Source organism: Lissotriton helveticus, chromosome 4_1 (assembly GCF_964261635.1).
Source record: "Lissotriton helveticus chromosome 4_1, aLisHel1.1, whole genome shotgun sequence".
NCBI lineage: Eukaryota > Metazoa > Chordata > Amphibia > Caudata > Salamandridae > Lissotriton > Lissotriton helveticus.
In genome coordinates this window covers 2,099,398,058-2,099,420,208 of record NC_136063.1, presented here as the reverse complement: position 1 = coordinate 2,099,420,208, position 22,151 = coordinate 2,099,398,058, and the positions used below count along the sequence as shown (strand labels likewise).

General features: G+C 43.1%; 1 protein-coding gene across 4 annotated transcripts in view; it reads left to right on the top strand.

The window, feature by feature from the left end:
* The window catches only part of SMARCA1 (SNF2 related chromatin remodeling ATPase 1), a 2,556,005-nt gene that overhangs the window by 854,806 nt on the left and 1,679,048 nt on the right, over nucleotides 1-22,151 (top strand). For all 4 annotated transcript variants that reach the window (XM_078688758.1, XM_078688761.1, XM_078688757.1 and 1 more), the window contains one exon: nucleotides 5,444-5,544. In XM_078688758.1, the coding sequence (XP_078544884.1) occupies nucleotides 5,444-5,544 (101 nt within the window). The remainder of the gene's footprint in view (nucleotides 1-5,443; nucleotides 5,545-22,151) is intronic.

Genomic DNA, 22,151 nt, shown 5'->3' with positions numbered 1-22,151 from the left:
TCATGACAATGAGGCTCCGTGGGTCATCCACAAACATTTAAATTGCAACACTGAATATGTTGTCTACACCCTCAAATGTCCTTGCTCAAAATATTACATTGGCAGTACCATCCATAAAGGCAAGAAGAGAGTGTTAGAGCACCTAAGGGCAATCAGTAATAATGATAGAACCTATCCGATAGCCCGACATTTCTGTGAGTATCACAAAAGTAACGCTAATCTTGTTAGATTTGCAGCCATTGATTGTGTTTCTCCCAATATGAGAGGGGGCAATAGACTTCTTGAACTAAGGAAACTAGAGTCCAAATTTATAATCAGATTCAACACCATGGTGCCCCATGGGTTGAATATGGACGAAGAAATGGAAGTGCACTTGCACTAATTTTATGTCATACAGTTGTAGAATTACTGTCGTTGCTGTTGCTATTCTGTTTGACTGTTTTCAGAATTTTGTGTATTTGCTTCAGGAACCCCGTTTTTTTGGGTATGAAGATTTTAACAGGACTTTATTTTATTTTTCTAGATATTACCGATGTATGTACAAGAATGAGTGATGAGAAGCTACTTTGCTGACCAAGACCAATATCCCACTGGGGCATGATCTGTCACTAACATCTACTGGGAATAACACTGGCCCACTTGGGCATTATTTGACTATTTATTTCCTTTTTTAATTGTCACAATATGATAATGGACATTGGGTGCTTTGTTTTGCCCACAATATGAATCTGTTTTTTGGATCAGACCTATGAGCTACGTTAGCCCACTTGGGCTTTATTTTGAATTTTTATAAAGATTCTCAATGATGTATCATAACAGTTCGACATTTAGCAGTGCCGAACGGTGTAGCGCAAGCGGTTATCAGGCCGTCATGGTGTCTTTTGGCTTTTGAGACGGAGGGTTCGAGTCTCATGTTATCCGAGTAAGAAACTTTAATTACTCATTGTGGTCTCATTTCAGTTTACTTTATTTTATAGTAGACACAGGGCAAGCATAACAGTTATATTTGATGCACACATGCAATTAAACCTTTTAAATTACGGACGGTAACTTTTGAGGTTGGAGACATTTTGAATGTTTAAAATTAAGTTCTGGTCGCAACTTCAGTAAGCGGTCACTCATTTACAAAAACGCATAATATACTATGTATCTACAACATCATCGGTTACAAAAGTACAAGCATTAAACACTTTGTCTATGTTGTTATACCACGTGACACTTTACTTTACTTTATTAGTGTTGTTGAAATGCACATTTTCTGCCCGTGATGAAGGAGTAGTGTTGACTCCGAAACGCGTAGGACGTTGTGTCTGAAAATAAATCTGCACTTTAACCGAGGCCACGGCTCCTGTGTAATTCTTTTCCTCAATATCGGGAAGGAGAGCGCTGGTGGTGACGTGATTCATATATATATATATATATATATATGATATTTCTGTACTTTTTTAACGAATATGAGTGAGAAACAATATTTTTTCAATGTGTTTGTACTAGCCATCATAGAGGAAATTATATTTTTGTGGTCGATATTTTTGACACAATATTTCTGTATCTCGATATTGTTGTGTTCAATATTGTGTCAATGATCCTCCAGGAGTCGAGGGAGCAGCAGCATCATAAATTATTTTACTGCTTGTCTCCGTGCAGTGCTTCCATATCCATTTAGTTTGTATCCGAGCAGACATCTAGTGTTTGGAACATGGCCGGTTACAGCCTTGCCTACCCCATTGGTATATTAAATCAAAATAGGGAATGAAGAACTCAATGTAAACTTAATAGTTATCATGGTAGGGGTAGTTCCTCATAGGCTGGGTGGTCCAAAAGCGGGGTATCACGTGGCTATTACTGCTGTCGCAGAGGGACCTGAAAGTCAGATCTTGATGCCCTCACACACCTGTTAGGGTGTCATGCTTCATCATTGGGCGCTCCTCGTCTGCCTGGCTCTGCAATGCCTGACATGTCTGGGGGCTCTTTGTTGGAGATCTTTTGACCCAAATATGCCCCTACGACAGCAGTAATAGCCACGTGGTACCACCCCTTGTGACCACCCGGCCTATGATGAACTACCCCTACCATGATAACTATTGAGTCTACCCCATTGGGACTCACTCACTTTGGACCTATGGGTCCTCCAGATTGTTCAAATTGGTTATGTCCTTATTCGAAGTCCCCCTCACATTTCACCTGTTTATACACACATGTTGGCGAACTATACCAGTTTCCGTTCCAAATATGTGTTGATGTTGCTCACCAAGGGACCTATTGAGCTTGTACCTGAGGCAGAGCGAGGATGCGGCTTCCACTGCTACTTGCTCTCTAAGAGTACGGGTTGCTATGAGCCGATCCTAGACCACAGATGTCTGAACACATTTCTGAAGAAGTATAAGTTGAAAATGATGACCCATTTGCAAATTTTGCTTGCCTTGTTCCACATGGATTGGATGGTGTCCATGGACATGCAGGGCGAGTAATTTCATGGACAAATCACAGAGTTGCACAGAAAGTATCTCCACTTAGTGGTACGGTCTGCCTATTTTCAGTTAACAGTCTTTCCCATCAGACTTACTCGAAGATTAGGTCAGTGGTCTCAGCCCATCTTTGCATGTTGGGATACATGTATTCCCATACCTTGATGACTGGCTAGTGTTGGCGGGTTCACTTCAACTGGTTTCGGACCACCTACAGTAGAAGATATTTTTGGTTGTCCTGGGTTTTTCCATCAATGAGTCCAAGTCTTATCTTCTGTGTATCAGGACCATCTTGTGCACGATCGCCTTTAAGGCCTTTCCATCTCTGCAGTAAGTCTTGGACCTTCAGGCTATGATTCCATTGTGTTAGGCGAGAGCCCCTGTTCCCACCGTGACTTTTCTGAGGCTTCTGGGCCAGTGATAGATGTTGGATGTTAATCTGACCTGCAATATCTCATTATACTCTCCCTAATTATCATTGGTGACTGATATATTGTTCCTAATTTGCAGAGGTCGAGAGAGACTTCTTTCTGGTGGAGCAACATCAGCACACACATCTGCTGGAGCTGGGTGCCAACTGGTTGGCTCTAGGTTTTTCTGTCTTCCATCAAGAGCAGCTTAATCCAGTTGCTAATGGAGACAATACAGTTGTCATGTTGTACTGCAACAAACACAGTAGCATGGTGTCAGAGACCCTCTGAGGGCTTTACGGTGTAGTGCTGGATGGAACTTCACAGGTCTCTCCAATGGTCAGTCACCTGACTGGATCCCTCATTGTGAGGGCAGACATAATCAGCAGGCATCATCTTGCCAACAATGAGTGACATCTGCTCTCGGAGATGACACAGTACATCTTTACTCTCTCTGTTGGGCACCTTTGGTGTAATTCAAGCCTATTATATGTCTTTCTACCTCTGCCCTTGATCCTGTGGGTGCTGAAGAAAGACAGTACCAAGCACAGCTAATATGATAGCCATGGATTGGGCTCTGAGGGTCTGGTACTGTGAACTCTTGACACATGCTCACCACTTCAGCTGCCTCTAAGGGAGGATCTTCAGTCCTAGCAGCAGGGCAGGGTATTACCGCTGTATCTCTAAAATCAATACATTCCTACATCGGGATTGAGCAGAGCGAGTGGTAAATGTCATTTGTACTGCCCGTTGCCTTTCCACCAAGTCAGGCTTAGATTTGTTGCCTCAAATGCAAAGAAGCACATTGATCCAATGTAGGCAGAATTATTTTGTATTCAAATGTTCTGTCTTTGACCCAGGAATATTTTGCTGTGGGCACTGTTAAAAGTTACTTATCAGCTCTTTAGGCCTTTTTTGGTTCCGATCAGTCCCCATTATTCAAGTCACCGTTTGTGATGCGTTTCTTAAAAGGTTTCTGCTTATGTTTGACCCTAATCACTTCGTTATGCAGAAGTGGAGCCTTAACTTGCTATAACCTTTTCAGATGTGTGGTGTCTTTGAGCCTTTCGTCAACTGTAGTCTCAGAGACTCTTGATCTTGAAGACTGTGTTTTTCATCACCAACACTTCTCCACATCGCATCAGAAAGCTCCTGGTATTGTCAGTTCAGGCTCCATAGACTACCTTTTTCCCTGACACGCCGGTACTTCAGAATCTTTATCCTTTCTTCTGACAGTGGCGTCAGCATTCCATCTGGGGCAGTCTGTCACACTCCCTATGTTATTTTCCCTACCACATTAATCTAAAGATGAGGAAAGGCTACACCGATTGGGCCCATGGCATACTCTTAACTTCTGTGTTGAAAGCATTAAAGATTATTAGATTGATGATCAACTTATTGTGGTGTTTGCCTTCACAGAGAGAAGAAAGCCCATCCAAAATGGACCTTATTGAGAGGGATTGCTTTCTGTATCAAACTCTTATGCCAGGGCCAAAAAAGTCCTTCTTAGGGTCTTAAGGCTTGCTCCATTGGGGAACTATAATAGCCTTAGCTCGGGGAGTTCTGGTCTTGGACATCTGGCAAGCTGCTTCCTATTCATCTGTCCAAGCTTTTAACCCCTTCCATGCTCATGACGAGCTCAGCTCGTCATGCAGTACAGTGCTCCTGTGCTCATGACAAGCTGAGCTCGTCATGACCACACCCGTTTCTATTGACCTTCAGCACAGAGGGCGAATTTATAGAGCAGTGATGTGGTTAACTATCACAACTGCATCGAATTTCAAGTTCACAGGCAGGGTCATTATGCCCGCACAGTCGTTCATGACTTCCTAATCTGAGTTCACTCCTCAGACCCTCCTTTGAATCAATGAATCACAAGGAGAGGAATCAGAATAAGAATAAATTACTTACCTTTGCTAAGACTCTTACTCGTAGGATACTCTAGCAAACTGCAGACTCCTTATCAACCCTGTTCAGGAGAGTGGATGTTTGAAAATAATACTGAGGTGCAGAGTTACATTTTGTACGTTGCTGGTTTAAGCGTAATCTTGACAGTTACGCTTCTCATCTGAGGGTGTGGAAAAGATTGAGACAACTGATTCCAAGTCCTAATGCGGCTCCTTGTTGTCCTGTTGTGGCATTTCATAGTGGCAAGACAAAGTGAAAGGGTGGCCCGTGGCACAACCTGCACATTAGCTATTGAAAGCAACTCCTGATCCCTTCTGGTGCCATGGGAGATGTATAAGGTGAGGAATCTGTGACTAGAGTATCCAACAGGAGAGTGTTACCAAAATTAAGTAATTTGTTCTTTAGCACACTTAGGAGATGTAGTTGGGGAGGAATCCAAAACAAAGGCAATTATGTAAAGTATGTAGAAGCTACTATATGTTGGATTCTAATCTAAATGATCATTTATGGAGCAAGGCGTTTACCCCAGTATGAGGTCTCTTGACCTTTGGAAAGAAATGAGACTAGAGGGCCTTCTAACATTTATGTATTTATGTAATGTTATGAAATATGCAGCCAAATAATTATAAACAAATCAATGCTTTTATCCATCTACAGATGTCAAATCTGGAGCCTTGAGAGATTATCAGATTAGAGGACTGAACTGGATGATCTCCTTGTATGAAAACGGCATAAATGGAATTCTTGCAGATGAAATGGTAAGTATCATGCTTATGCTCTATGTAATGCATACCTTAAATGTTCACTGCTTACTAAAATCTAATTTAAGATGTGAGTCAGAATATATCATCTTTTCTCAAATGAAAGTGCTGCCTCACCTTCACAATACAACATTGAAAACATTGGAGTTCTGGACTTTTTGGTTCCGTCCAGAGGTGTCAGGGAAAACACCCGAAGACCCCGGAGTTCAACCTGTCTCGGTGCACAAACAAACAGAAACACGGGCTTCTCGATGGTGGCGTCAAAGACCAAAGGTTTATTACTGCAGGGACACAGAAGTCACAGAAACTGCACACGGGCAGTGTCTAGGAGCCTGTTCAATTTGTACAAAGAGGGTTACTCCTTAAATACTAAATATTCTGCTCGGGGCAAATTCTTTACATGTTACCACAGTTCTAAACATTCGTGTCTTAAACAATAAATATTTGGCGTCGTACAGGAATCGTCAACAGTATCTGATGTCAAAACATTACGAATGAGGGGTTCCCACTATTCCATCATAATCCCATGTCAATTTCTCTTTCAAGACCCGGACCGCCTCATCGTAAATTTCGTTACCTCCCCCTAATAAAGGCCCAGAAGGAAAGGAGCAGAGCCAGGTGCAGAAGATAGAAAGACAGGATAAGAGATGTTTGTGGGTCGTAAATGGGCACGGTTACCAGCTTCGGCCGCCTAATCATGATCAGGCCAACGAACACAAGAACCAGTATAGCAGGACTGGCCTCAGGCTGGGGAGGCAGTTCTTGCCGAGTCATGCTGCCACAGCATTGCTGGCCTAAGGTGCACGTGTCACTAGCAAGGTGAATCGCCGGTTAAAGCCTACGTGTCCTTAAATGAAAAGAGGTCATTGCGTGTCCATTGACTATGTGAGGGCAAGGAATACAAAATGGCTTCCGTGTTCTAAGATGGATGCCACGGGTAGATCAGAAATGTGTTCATAACAGGAGTGCTCTTGCTCGTAGCATAGCGAAAACACCAGGATATACTAAATGGATCATTTGCGGTTCACTGATACCAAAATTATGTATTTGCGACAATGTTACAAACACGGGTTAAAATCGTCACGGAACCTCAGACCCTCCTTTTGCCCTTACATAGGCAATTACTCAGTCTATGTCAGAGTCTAACTCTATGCTCATTAGGTCAGCAACATGTTGTTGCATCATCATCCTGTCTCGTGCCTTTTCTCCTAATGCAGGTGGTTTTCTGAAACAGGTTGCAGCACAGAGACTACACAAAGCGGGACCACATTGGATAATAAGGCAGCACGAGAACAGAAATACTAGGATGACACCAATGACCATCAGAACCTTCCATCCCCACGCTGATACCAGAGTCCAAAACCACTCCATGAAGGACCAGTTTCCCTTGTCTACGTGTATAGAGTCGGAAATCTTGTGTAGCTTAGAGATCGCTTCATAGACAGTCGGTGCATTATTGGGAATAAAAACACAGCAGCTCGATTGGATCATTCTGCATACCCCACCTCGATCTGCAAGTATTACGTCTAGAACCATTCGGTTCTGCAACGTCATGAGACGATCCGCCTGAAGCTCAGCTGTTAAGTTACTAAGGGCACCAACAGTTTCTGTAATAGTAGATTCAACTACCCGTGTTAGTTGACGTAGATTTCTACTATTGGCCATAGGCCCCCAAAACGGAAGGAAACCTTTGAAGAAGTCTCCAGCTTTCTGACCAGCGGTATCTTCCTTGCTGAAGACACCTCTTGCTACTCTGGTCTTGTGATAATCTGAAGAAGCAGTGTATGTCGGAGGTAACAATCGAGCAATATAACATGAACCTGAAAAGTCAGCAGGCAGCCATGTATATGCTCTGTCCTGACAGATGAAGTAGGTACCCCTAGCAGTCAGAAAGGCAGGGGAGGAGTTAGACGGAAATACGTAAGTCTCAACGCACTCACTCCTCCCTAGCTGAGCTCTCAGATTTCTCCCATTTCCTTGCAAACAGACCTGACCTCGGTGAGGCACGACCCAAACTGAAGTGGAGCTTTTACGCTTGCTTTCTCCCAAACTAAGGCGATACTCTGTAGAGTTCCAACTCAAATACACCCGTAATTCATCTCTAGGGTAAGATGGAGTATTGTTGACGTCTTTAATCATGTCAATAATTCCCTGGACTAAAGCTTTGTTGGCTGAGTTGTATTTAGTGGACCGTGGTGGACGCGGAGGATAGGTCTCAAGGGCATATGAAAAAATGGTCTGAAAGGCCTGAAATGATCCATTGTAGCTAAAAGGCAAGACTAGATAGGGAATGCCTTTATCCATAGTGTGAGGTATCAAGCCACACACCCAGCAGTCTGTAGTATTAACTACCAGTTGGTGTTGATGCAAGAGCTGTACAAATGTATTGTTAATAAATTCTGAGCGTCGAGCTTGTTCGTGTTCAGGAAATGAGTGAAAAGAATGCATAGAGAAAACCGTAGAAGTAGTAGGATCAAGGGGAGGTACTGTAGTTACTGGCATAAAAATCAAATGCACACCAAAGATGATTCCACCCACTAACGTTATCAAAACAATTAAAAATGTAACTGCACATTGCATTAGAAAGCATTTGCTGTGAAGTATTCTGTACAGTCTATTTCTGCGAACATAAATTACATTCTTTCTTTGCAGCTCAGGAAGCTCCATCTTCTACGACCGTTCGCGACCACTGATGATGTGTACGTAGATGAAAATGCCTCTATCAGCCCTGGGAGTTCCCAGAACTAACAGAAAGATCGACCTTGTGTCTGACCCCCGCAGATTCAACTAGGCACACAGCCACGACCCTACGGCTACCCAGACGGCAAGGCAATTTTAAAACAAAAAGAAAAAAATACAAAGTATTAGCAAACTTCCTGGCTGGAGGCAATGTATAGAAAATTCAAATCTGAAAATAGGCAGTTTCCTGCTTTATTTGTCCATATTGCGAGGTCCCAAGTTGTATCTCAGTTTTGCAGGAGCTGTCTGATCTGGAAACAGTGTATTTTCAGCCGACGTTGCAATGTTCACGTTTTCAGATGACAAATGTTCAGGGTTCAAAAGAGCAGTTTCAGGAGGAGAGTCAGTGTTTGATGTATCCGTGATCAGTTCTGCATCGCTGAAAGGTATGAACCCGGGGACTTGTTCCGTTTCAGAGGCACCGATTCCTTTCTTTACCCAGTTGTCGTAAGGAAGTGGTAGAGGCACACGTTTGACGTGTGTCGTATGGATCCAGTTCTTCCTTCCGGCCACACGAATAGCAGTTCTCGTTGCTAGTAAGACTTGAAAAGGGCCAATGAATCTGGGCTGAAGATTTTTCGTTCTTGCAAAATTTCTAATGACCACCTGGTCACCCGGTTTCAGCTGATGGCCTGGACTCTCCGGTGGCTTTGGCAATGCATCGAAAACCTGTTGGTGAATAAGACTCAATTTAGCAGTCAAGTCGAAAAGGTAATCAATTAACATTGGGTATTCCAGCTGCTTGAATTCTTTTGGTCTAGGTACCCCCCAAACATTTGCAGGACGACCAAAAACTATTTCATATGGACTAAGCCCTACTCTAGAATGTACAGTTGCTCTTGTTGATAGCAAAGCCAAAGGCAATGCGTCTGGCCAGGGCAAACCCGTGGATGCTTGTATCTTAGCAAGTTTCAGTTTAAGGGTGCCATTGTAACCCTCGACTAAACCCGCGGACTGGGGATGATTCGCACTATGAAACTTCTGTCTAATCCCTAGGCCGGCACACACACTCTGCATAACTTTCCCTACGAACTCACTTCCGTTATCTGACCATACAATCCGTGGCATTCCGTATCTGGGGAAGTATTCTTTAAGAAGAATTTTGGCAGTGGATAAGGCAGTATTGTCCTTTAGCGGGTATGCTTCGATCCATCTGGAGAAAGCACAAACTACCACTAGGACGTACTTTAGGTTATTACAACGATCCATGTGAATGAAGTCTAACTGGATCACTTCAAAGGGGCAGGAAGGAGGAGCGAAATGACCTGCAGGTGTGGGGATTCCCTTGCCAGGATTATGCATCAGGCATACCATACAATTTCTCACCACTCTCTCTGCACACTTACTAATCCCATCATTCTTCCAGACCGGAGCCAACATCTTACAAATCCCTTTTGAACTGATGTGCGCTGTTCCATGTGCCATCGTTACTACTGCAAGCACATACGCATCAGGCAACATCCAACGCTGTTGTTCCGACAAGTCAATTCAACACCCACTCGAGTCCATTTTACCCGTGCTCTCTTTCCATGCAAGTTTTTCCTCCTCAGTCGCCTCTTTCTGAATTTCTTTCACGCTTTCCACTGTGTCTTCACACATTCCAGACTCAGAAATCCATCTTGCAGACGTTGAAACATACATTCTACTAATCATATTTCTAGCTGTCTGTTTTGCAGTCTCATCAGCAAAAGCATTCCCACGACCAACATCATCCGTGATTGCTTTATGAGCACTGCATTTCACAATCGCAACTCCAGTCGGCAAGGTTAGAGATTCCAACAAGTCATTAACTAGCTGACCATGTTGAATCTTAGTCCCATGGGACGTAATGAAACCTCTCTCTTTCCACAAACGGCCAAAACTATGGGCCACGCCGAACGCGTACTGACTATCTGTGAACACATTCACTCTCTTTCCCTTAGCTAAAACGCACGCTCTTGTTAGCGCGATCAATTCTGCAGCCTGGGCAGAATTCTGACTCACTCTTGCAGTCTCCACAATCGTACTCAAAGTCGTTACTGCATAAGCAGCAGTCACATCACCATTCTCCAATTTGAAGCAAGACCCATCAACATACAACGTGCCATCTGGATCTGATAACGGAGTGTCTTTTAGATCAGTTCGTCCTTTTGTTTCTTCCTCAGTTTTGAAACAACAGTCGTGTGGTTCGGAATCACTCGACTCTTGGCTAGTCGGCAACAATGTTGCTGGATTCAATACATTGCATCTCTTGATCTGAATGTGACTAGCTAACAGTGTCAGTTCATAACCTGATAATCTAGCACTGGTAAGGTGCTGCGTCTTGGTTCGGTTCATGAGTGTATCCACAGCATGAGGAACCATGACCACTAGCATGTTGTTCATTACTAAACCAGCAGATTGTCGAATGGAAGCTGCAGCTGCGGCTGTAGCTCTCAAGCAACTAGGCAATGCTCTGGCTACCGGATCTAACGTTGATGAAAAATACGCACAAGGGCGTTGTTTATCACCAAATTTCTGTGTCAAAACACTCAATGCACAACCTTCTCTCTCGTGGACATAGAGCGTGAATGGCTTACTGTAGTCGGGTGTACCCAATACAGGTGCTGAACACAGTGCATTTCGCAATTCAGAAAAACTCTGCTGACATTCTGCAGACCATGGTACCGGACTCGGAACACCTTTCCCAGTCAAGGCTACCAATGGTTTTGCTAAAAGAGAAAAATTTGGGATCCATTGCCTACAATATGAGGTAATACCTAAAAAGGCACGTACTTCTCTCTGCGTGCTAGGAACATTCATCTGTGTAATTGCTTTTATTCTCTCTGGGGTCAACTTCCTTCCCTCCTTTGACAAGAGATGACCTAGGTAGGTCACTTCTTGGCAGCAGTATTGCATTTTTGAAGGTGACACCTTGTGATTCAAATCTGACAAGTGATGCAATAAAGAAATTGTAGCTGTTTTGCAAGTTTCCTTGTCATCGGCAGCCACTAGAAGATCATCGACATATTGTATTAAAGCAGAACCAGGAGGAAGTACGAAGGAATCTAACTGGCTTTTTAATGTTTGACTGTAAATGGATGGGCTTTCACAATAGCCTTGTGGAGCGCGTTTAAACCTGAAGCTTCGTCCTCCTAGAGAGAAACCGAAGATATCTCTGCTTTCCTTGGCTATCGGAATGCTGAAAAAGGCATTTTTCAAGTCGACAACCGAAAACCATGCTGCTGTAGCAGGAATCAATGTTAACAATGCAGTAATGTCTGGAACCACAGGAAACTGTGGAATCACAATTTTATTAACCTCTCTAAGATCAATTACAAACCTATATACTGGAGGTTTTGTTGGGTCAGTTCGTTTTAAAATAGGCAGTACAGGACTATTACAGACATTACCTCTAGTTTCTTCTATAACGTCCTTCTTGATCAGATCTTGTACTATCAGTAGGAGCGCACGCTCACCTTCACTAGAGATTCTGTATTGTGGAATTCGTGGAAGTTTGACATTTGCTTTCAAAGTTACTATATAGGGTGGAATTTCCAATAGACCTACATCATTAGGACCAGTCGCCCAAAGAGTATCAGGGAGTGAACGCAGCTCTGGTGGGAGCGCATCCATCGACAAGTACATCGGAGAGATTATTCTTTTACCCAACGTAAGCTGTACTCCTGCTGGAGAACAGTACAATGTCGCCTACAGGCGTTTTAACAAGTCTAAACCAAGCAGATTTTCGTTACAACCTGTCGTCAAAATCAGGGGTGCTTTCAATTGACAGGGTCCAACAGAAATAGACAAAGGACCAGAAACAGGGTTATGAACAGGGGCGCCCGAAAAACCTACTGAAACGTTTGTTGAGCCAGACAAAGGTGCGCCAGGGAGTTTCGCATGTATGATAGAACTTTTTGCTGCACCAGTATCCAACAGAAACGGTTCGACTATACCTGATGTTGCTACTGCGACATAAGGCCCACTCTGATCTACTGGAACTGATACTACTCCCTCTCTTTGTCCATGGCTGTCCTAGTACTCACTTTGCTGAACTTCCTCACTAGCTTCATAATAGTCTTCAACATGATACTGTGGAGACCTATTCTGTTGGGCAGATTGTCCATTTCGCTGGTCGAAATAATTAGAAGGGCGATCACTCGTCTGCGGAGGCATAGCACCTCGTCCTCGACCTCTAGAGTTTTGCATAGAACTACCACGACCTCTCTGAGCTGCCGCATTATTATTTTGCGTTCGAACTGGACACTCACTTTTGTAATGACCTTCCATTTTGCAATAAGCACATTGATTCCATTGGTATTGTGGCCTTTGAAAATTATAATCCGTTCTTTGATATGACCCTTGCTGCATGTTAGTCTGATTCGTGCGAGGCGGATATGCTTGCTGTAAAAGTACTTTAGTTTTTAGATCTTTCGTCTTTTTATCTGTTTTTTCTTTCTCCTCTTTATCCCTATTTTCATAGTACTGGGCAGTCGCAAGTATTTGCGCAGTCGTAGAGACAGCCCACGCACTTTCAGAATTCTTTAATTTACCACTAAGTTCTGGCAACAGATTGTGCACAAATTTATCAACAAATAATCTCTGGCCTCCTTCTGTGCTCATATCCTGACCACTATGATCCACGAAAGTCTCCTCGAATCTTGTGAAAAAGTCGGAGACGCTTTCGTCTTTCTTTTGTTTGCACGCGGACAATTTGTCCCAGTTAACGCGCAATGCTGGCATCAAGGTTTTCATTAAATCGATTATTCTACCAGGTAAATTAGCAATTAAAGGTTCAGGTTTAGAACCACCTATTTGTTGACCATCCGCTGCAATTATAGCTGCCCAATCACCACCTAGGGCAACTGGATGATTCTCTTTACGAATTTTAGCCCAAATTGGTTGTGGTACTACATTACCAAATAGCAGATCTATGTCAGCAAGATTCAATACACAAGCGTCAACTGTTTGAGCCAACTCTTTGTAGTACCCTGCAGGATTTTTACGTGGATCTGGCAAGGCCTGTTTCACTGCTAATACTTCAGCTCGCTTCCATGGAATATGTATCCATACTCTCTGGAATTGGGCCGGAGCGGCTGCAATACCAAGCGGTGCATTAGCTTGCACAGCTTCACGCCAAATTGGTGGAACCTCTCTCATCACGGTTTAGGGCCTTGCTTAAAACTCATCTATACACGGCGTAGAGCATAGGACCTCATGTCATGCTGCTCACTGATAGCTTTAGCGCGGGGACACGCCGCGATGGCGTTACTGAGCGCTTTACAAGCTTTTATATTATTATTATTATTATTATTGGATATTGACGATTTTGTTTCTTACTACGTTTCTCTGACTCTCTTGGTGAACGAAGGGATGGGTCATTCCTATAACTTAAAATTAGTTCCATCGCTTCTTTTATATTTTGACCAACTATCATACCTGCAGCAAACTCTTTCTGAACATTAATTAATTCTCCTAGATTTGATTCAGGGTCATCCTCTTCCAATTCCTCACGTAGAAGGAAACACATTTCATCGAACACATATCGTTGTGTCGGTTCATTCCATTGCATAAATGTATCTAATACATCTTGTACATTATATCTTCCAACTTTTGAAACCCATCTAAGAGCAGTGGAATCTAGTATTCCTCTTTCTTCAGTACTGGGTAGCTGACTACGTCTCTGCACAGAGTCAGAGGTAGGAGTCTTAATCAGAGTTTTATAGAAGGGAGATAGAATATTAGAGACAGAATCAGTGATTCTCCGACGAACAGAAAGCGGAGTCATAATATTAGCAGAAGCAGTAAATAGAGTAGCAGTTGGAACAGATAGATCAGGAACAGTAGGAGTAGCAGGAAAAATAGCTTGTGAACTAGCAGGTGTGAGCGACACAGGCATGGGTAAAGAAGCCGGCAACCCTAGAAGAGGGGTTGTCAAAGGAACATTAACATTGACCACAGGAGGTACAGGAACTTGATTCAGGGGAGCGGGAACAGGGACACCAGGTTGTCCAGCAACCGGTAATTGAACATTCGGTATAGGTGGAGCCGTAGCACCCTGTGCATACGGTGGGGGTGATCGTAACAAGTAAGACAACAGGGGATCCTTTTCAGGGTCCTCTACTATCTTAGCCGTACTCGATGGCAAAGCAGGATAGCACTTGTCTATCGCTAAATTACGCTCTCTATTGGCCACCTCCCTCGCTTTCTCAGACTCGTTGAGTTGCAGCTGTTTAGCAGACTGTTCTAAAGTCAACTCTTGCTCTTTCTGTTCTTTCTTCAATTTTTTTATTTCTCTCTGTTTAGATTCTTTTCGCCAATAACGGAAAGAATCAAACATTGCCGGCCGGGCTTTCTTCTTAAACAACCTTCTTTCTAGATTATCGAGAACTTCAGGTTCAAAACTACCATGTAGTGGCCAACTAAGGACACCATCTTTCTCTGTATAGTGGATCCATACCTCGTTATAAGAGATAGGGCCCACACCAAACTTGCAATATAGATCATAAAGGGGAGTTCCAATCGGAGGGACCAAACACGAGTCCTCCAACTGGGAATCACTGTTGCAACTAAAACAAGACAACATACAATTTTTCCGACTTACCATTTTATAATCCGGAACACAAAACAAACAAGACACAAACAGAAAAGATGCGCACTCGAACCAAGAACTTAGGCCTACCAGAACTGACAAATGTATCGATACCTGAACTGAACAGAATGATTATCGTAACCAGAATAACCAGTGATAATCTTACAGAACTGAACTGAACTGAGAACTAAAAGGATTATCCAAACAGGAGCAACCCTCACAAAATACTTAACTGAGGCACTGAAGACGTCACCAAGGAGAAACCCGTCACGTCTCGCCGTACTAAGGACTGCACCTCGGGTCCAAGACAGGGCGACGGTCAAGGCAACGGACCACTGCAGCCGTCTGAACGGGAACCCTCGTGGAAGAGAACGTCGGGCCACTTTTGCGATATGCCGGGATCGATGAAGTGGGGCGCCTCCCTCTGAAATCTTCACACGAAGCTCCTCGAACTCTTCAGGCTTTTGGACCGGTACCGGATGACGTCGCCCCACGTTGGGCGCCAATTGGAGTTCTGGACTTTTTGGTTCCGTCCAGAGGTGTCAGGGAAAACACCCGAAGACCCCGGAGTTCAACCTGTCTCGGTGCACAAACAAACAGAAACACGGGCTTCTCGATGGTGGCGTCAAAGACCAAAGGTTTATTACTGCAGGGACACAGAAGTCACAGAAACTGCACACGGGCAGTGTCTAGGAGCCTGTTCAATTTGTACAAAGAGGGTTACTCCTTAAATACTAAATATTCTGCTCGGGGCAAATTCTTTACATGTTACCACAGTTCTAAACATTCGTGTCTTAAACAATAAATATTTGGCGTCGTACAGGAATCGTCAACAGTATCTGATGTCAAAACATTACGAATGAGGGGTTCCCACTATTCCATCATAATCCCATGTCAATTTCTCTTTCAAGACCCGGACCGCCTCATCGTAAATTTCGTTACCTCCCCCTAATAAAGGCCCAGAAGGAAAGGAGCAGAGCCAGGTGCAGAAGATAGAAAGACAGGATAAGAGATGTTTGTGGGTCGTAAATGGGCACGGTTACCAGCTTCGGCCGCCTAATCATGATCAGGCCAACGAACACAAGAACCAGTATAGCAGGACTGGCCTCAGGCTGGGGAGGCAGTTCTTGCCGAGTCATGCTGCCACAGCATTGCTGGCCTAAGGTGCACGTGTCACTAGCAAGGTGAATCGCCGGTTAAAGCCTACGTGTCCTTAAATGAAAAGAGGTCATTGCGTGTCCATTGACTATGTGAGGGCAAGGAATACAAAATGGCTTCCGTGTTCTAAGATGGATGCCACGGGTAGATCAGAAATGTGTTCATAACAGGAGTGCTCTTGCTCGTAGCATAGCGAAAACACCAGGATATACTAAATGGATCATTTGCGGTTCACTGATACCAAAATTATGTATTTGCGACAATGTTACAAACACGGGTTAAAATCGTCATGGAACCTCAACATGGATTTGAAACCTACAGGTTGGTTATCTAGACCTTTCTCATTAGTTCTGTATTCAGCGGCTATTTCAGCTACCCTGCCAACTTTTGACATACAGCTCTCCTTTTATGAGAAAAAATATAATTCTAAATCTAACTCTAAATTTTAAAGATACAATTACTGTTCTTTTTGCTGTTTTGTAGGCGGACACCAAAGCGGATGATCCTCTTTGATAGGTAATTCCCTGTTATAAGCTGAGGAACATAGTATGATATTGTCTGCAGGACAACCCAGTTGTTCTGAGGAAGCATTACATTTTACCACGAAGAAGAATGACTGTCTGCATCAGGGTCTCAGCCTAACAAAAGGGCTGCCTGTGAACTTCCTGGATTCCTACTCTGATACCTTCAGGGTGATTCCAAGAAAGGACTACAATTCCATTGTAGTTTCTGTTTAGCACAAAGGGACTCCATATTGAATGTCTTACCTATTATGAGCCTGCTGTTAAGATGTTTTTTGCATTCAAAGTCTTCCTTACCTATTAACCTAATGCCAAGCATAATTAAATCAGCTGTACTTTCCAGTGAGGGCAGACTATTGCCCAAATGTCTATATCCTGATGAAGGCCCTAGTCCAGAACAACAAGAGTAACAATATGCTGGATATGCCTATTCCGGGAAGGCCAGTATGATCTTCTAGACAGTACAGCCCTCCTGGGAATCAGCCACAGTCTAGGACTATTAAGAGGGCCTTATTTGAATCCTGTTATGGCACTGGAGGTTACTTGGCATGAGCCCAAATTTCAGTGATGTTCTGATCTCGTTTGGTCAGTGCAATGTAGATGGATATCTTGTAAGTTAATTATCTATTTTATGTTGCTTTGTCCTGACCCAGCTAAGCTGACTTCCTTAAAATATTTCTGTTGCAAAAGAGATACATTTTCAGCAGGCATGAGTAATTTTGTGTAAAATGGAACCTAAAAACAGGGTCTGTATCAGTAAGAGTCCTGGTGTTTTGTCCCTTACATACCTCTTTCTGTTAGATCAAACTTATTCACCCAATGTTTGTCCCTTTTTTCAACATTTGCATTGATTTTTTGAAGCCAACTTCGATGGAAAGCAATTAATAGAACACAACCTTCGGGTCATTTAAGTCTGACATACATTGTAACACTAAGACTGGGTGGTAGGAGCTCCTTAAATATGCAATTTCGAGAGGCAACTAGTCAGGTAAGATCACATGTATCGATATATATATATATATATTGTTTGGTATGAGAAAGTAAGGACTATGACCTTTCTATGACAGCCACAATAATTCATCAGAGTCTCCGTACCCTTTCATATTTCTTGAGGCAGCCCGTTTAAAAGAATACAACTATTTCTGCAAACTTACACCAGTAAATATGGGACTTCCTTTCCTAAGTTGTTTGATGGTTGGTACTCTGTCATTTCGTGGCTTCGTCACAACATGCCACGTTTAAATAGTATTTTTAGATGGCATCAACTGGGTCCATGTATCCAGCAGCATTGTATGCACATTTATATTTACCGACATCCTAGTGGTTGTGTACCCTCTGTAAATATCAATGGGGAATGGATCGCTTGTACCTGCAACCAGGATTCGGGATTTCCAACCGTCATTACTTAAAAAACCCTCATTCACGTGAACAGGTTGTTAGGCGCTATATCTTGATTCTCCGCCTTGTTCAAATACGTGACGGCATCATCATTGGGTTTCTTTTTATGCTTCCTCTACCTGGAGGGAACCACTGGTTATTTCAGTGGTGAACAGTGATAAAGGAAAAAGTGAGGGTGATCAAGTGGAGTGAACTTTAAAAAATCCTCATATTGTCTAAACTTCAAATGTATTCAGTTCGGAGCATGGGGAAAATGAAAAACAATGTTGTGCGTAGTCGGACAGGTTATGAGTCCACTGCACTTAATAGTTCAGATAGGTCGGTTACCCTCTCCTTCCCAAAACGAGCGTATGTTAGGGCATATCCATATTGAGTGATAACAATCGCCAACCTTTCTACAGCACTTAGCACACAAGGATCATAGGACTAATGACAGTAACTCTGCCCGAGGCTCGTCCTTGAACCTGCTGTCTGTAGATTCCTTGGGCGTTAAAGCCTGCATTTGAGACAAAGGAACAGCACTCTATCAGGTCCATCAGTGTACCTTACTTACACTTTCTGTGATCTCTTTGGTCCAAGGAAACAAGCTGACAGGCAACCTTCTGTGTAGCAAAATGCTAAGAGTTCTGAGCAACAGCAGTGGTTTAGAGCATATTATGATGGCTCTGCTATGTTTCTTACGTGTGCCTGTTACCTAACTGATGCCTGTATTGAATAAACCTGATGCTTCTCTTCCAGCTCTGGCCTGCTTATTGAGTAACCTTCTTATCTTGCATTGCACAATGAAGTTGTTGGAAATTAAGCATTATACAAAATCTCAGTAGAAGATGAACTTGGGAAACTCAACTGATAGGGAGTGATGTGTCAATGGAGGTTAGTGCTTTTCCAAAAGAATGGTATCCTTTATTAGTGCCGCATAGCTACAACTTGTTGCTATATACTGATGATATAGGGGTCCGTTCAGGCAGATTTCCCAAGCCACAGAAGGCATCTGTGGTCATTCGGAGAAGAGGATACTGGCAGGGGTCTCTCATCCCTCCCACTAATTTATGCTCCTCTTGTGAATTAGAGCCGTTTGGAGACAGCCTGTGAGAGAATATCTTTCATCTGCAGGAGATATAGAGCTCTGTCCTGAACTCCAAAATCAGCCCATACACAAGTGTTGTCATTTCATAATGATTTAGAATGTATTATGTTCTATTCTTCGAATTGTGTCAGAATTATCATCATAACAAAGATCAAATTCGCAAGTAAGAAATAGGATTATGGTGAAAACTAAGTATACACCAAACATTGTTTATCACACACCCTTAACCTGTTTGACTAAAATCCCCATCTATTGTACTCTTTGGTATATCCTAAGCAGTGCTTAATTTGAGCTGGTGGTTTCCGCTGCCTGGCACCGGCACTTAATTCTCGGTGCTTGTTACAGCTGCCACAAGGTGGGCTGTCTGGCTAATTTAAAGAAGGCGATAACAACAGGTAATTATTCATGCAATATACATTAAAAATTACTATTACCTGCCGCCCAAGCCATTCTTATAGATTTGGGGGCCTGAAATAGCCTGAATTATCACACTTTTAGGAGTGTAATGGTTAGTTGTTGTTTTGTTACTATCATTGGCAACATAGCAGGGGCAGTGTGTGGTGCAAATTAAGTGCTGATTTCATTACAAGAACGGAGGCTACATTATGCAAAGCCTTTTATTGCAGTCTCCAAGCAGCCGCATGTGTTTCATAATAGAAAGGTTCCAGAAAAAACATTGAAACAAGGTAAATGGTATGACATGACAACAATCTGCCTCTTTTAAATGCGGCTCCGAGCAGATAAGTAACCTCTCTCTCTCTTATTGAAATTTCGTTATTCTTACTGTTAATGGTTGTTGGTGGCCTAATCCCCACCCTCACCCCTCTCCGCCTCTCCCCAACGATCTGCAATTTATGGAGATCTCCCTTTTATATTCACCTTATGTGTTTTTTATGTCTAGGATAACTCTAATCATCTTCCCTTTTCAGCTTATGAATAGTTTTACTGAAAAACGATGTATTTAAATGTTACCACTAACCCACAGCACCTCTCCACGCACTGGCGAGCTTATGCCTTGTTTCCCCGCTTGCGCTGCCGGTAGACAGGTGTGTGCTTTACTTCCCTGCTCGCGCTGCCGGTATCAGTTTTCCCTTAGACGCGAGTGAGGTAGGAGTCTTTCACTCGCTCCCTGCTCGAAGGAGTGCTTTTCTCGGCATTGCCTGCACCCCCCTTTCACTTGCCGGATCGTCTTCAATTTAGACGCGTACTAAGACGCGTACAAGCCGGAATTAGAGGAATTGACCTTGGCAGCAGGCACGCTTCGTGCCTAGCTTCCCAAGGGTCTTTCCTCACCTTCCTTGCGATCGTCAGTTGACGATCAGCTGTTTTTCTTCTCCGAGCCTCGGTGTGAGTTACCTCTTATAACGAAGCCTGGCCATTAGTTCATTTATTTATATTTTATTAATCTTGCACAAAAAAAAGAGAGAAACAAAAGGGTAAAATCATCTGCTATTTGACACTATATATACTATTATATATATTAAAAAAAAAGGAGAGATGGAGCAGACGTCTGACTGATTCAGAGCAGGCTAGCACCACTCTTCCTAATTTTGATAAGGAGCGTTTTAGACTACTACTCCAAAGGGAAATTAGGTCATGTATGTTAGAGACCCACAAAAGACCTCTCCCTTCTCAAGAGGACGAATTTAATGAACTCCCTGCCTATGGTGATCTACATTTAAGGGGTAGAAGAAGTAAGAAATTTAATAATATTGAATTTACTACCCCTGTGACGCATTGGAGGTCCCAGCACCTCTTCAGATATGGGAGGTCTTAGCACCTCAAACCTAATTGGAGGTCCTCGAACCTCGATCCCTAAGGGTGTCCTTAGCGGCACATCATCTATGGGCGCCCATCGCGGCCCAATTAATTTGGATGCCCTTAGCGGCACATTATCTCATAGTGCTCAGCATGTCATGGTATCTTTCCCCTCTAACTTCAACGATGATAATTTAGATGTACCTGATAAGTACATCCTAGATCTAGACGATGAAGATGTTGGCCTTTTTGACACAGAGGATGAACCTCCTACATCCTCAAAAGATAATATTCTAGACCCCTTAGGGGAAGAGATGTTTTCTCGCCTAAACTTAAAAGCATCCTAGATCTTCTCAATGGTCCCAACAGGCTCATGTTTCAAAATTTATTAAAAAGTGGATTTGTTTTCCCCTTGAAAGGGAGACTAGAAATATACTTAGAGCAGACTGCTCAAGGACTTCTATTGAAGAAAAAACTTGTCATACGCCCAATCTGGACCCTCAGCTTATACAATTTCTCTTCAAGCTCTGGCGGGATCCTAGAAAAGGGTTTGATAAATCATTCAAGGGCTGCCAAGACCGTCTTTTAGATGTGCTTGGCCCCCTTACCAGGAACCTCGACTTTGCAGAAGAATGCCACCTCCATGGTACTCCTCTTAATACCGATCTTATCAGAGGGTGGAGCCAAAGAGCCCTAATACTCTTGGGCAACGCTAATTCGAGCATTAATGCCGAAAGGCGTATACTAATTCTCTACAAGCTCGACCCCAAACTTTCTGATATGGCCGATAAAGAGCCATCTTCGAATCCTAAAGGCCTCCTTTTCGGAGAAGAGCTCATCAAGTCCCTTGGAAAGTACGTTTCTACTTTTACAGGCCTTGATAAGGCACAACAAAACTTGAAAAGGGTCTTTAATAGTAACATTTTTGGAAGGGCCGGAAGAAGGGGCCTTACTTCCGGCCGATTTAACCAGAGGCCCTATCAGAGAACCCGTGGCTTCGGACGGGGTTATCAAAAATACAACACCCCTAACTTCTACTCCTAACCTGGAAGAGGAAACCGCTCAAGAGGATCAAGATCTGGTGCTTCATTCAACTCCAATCCTCCAAGTAAGTCCTCCACACCTACCCCCGCCGCCTTCTATCACCTTAAAGGTGGGAGGCAGGCTCAAACTCTTTTCCCAAAATTGGAAATTAATAACTCAAGATCCTTGAGTCCTTTCCACTGTAAAGGGATTTATGATAGATTTCATTCAAATTCCCTTTCAAACCACCTTCCCAAGAGACATCCCTATTTCCTTGGAGAAAGAAAAAATAGTAGAGGAGGAAATTTCCTCTAGGCTCCAAAAAAGTGCAATAATAGAGGTTCCCTTGGATTCTTTAACATTCATA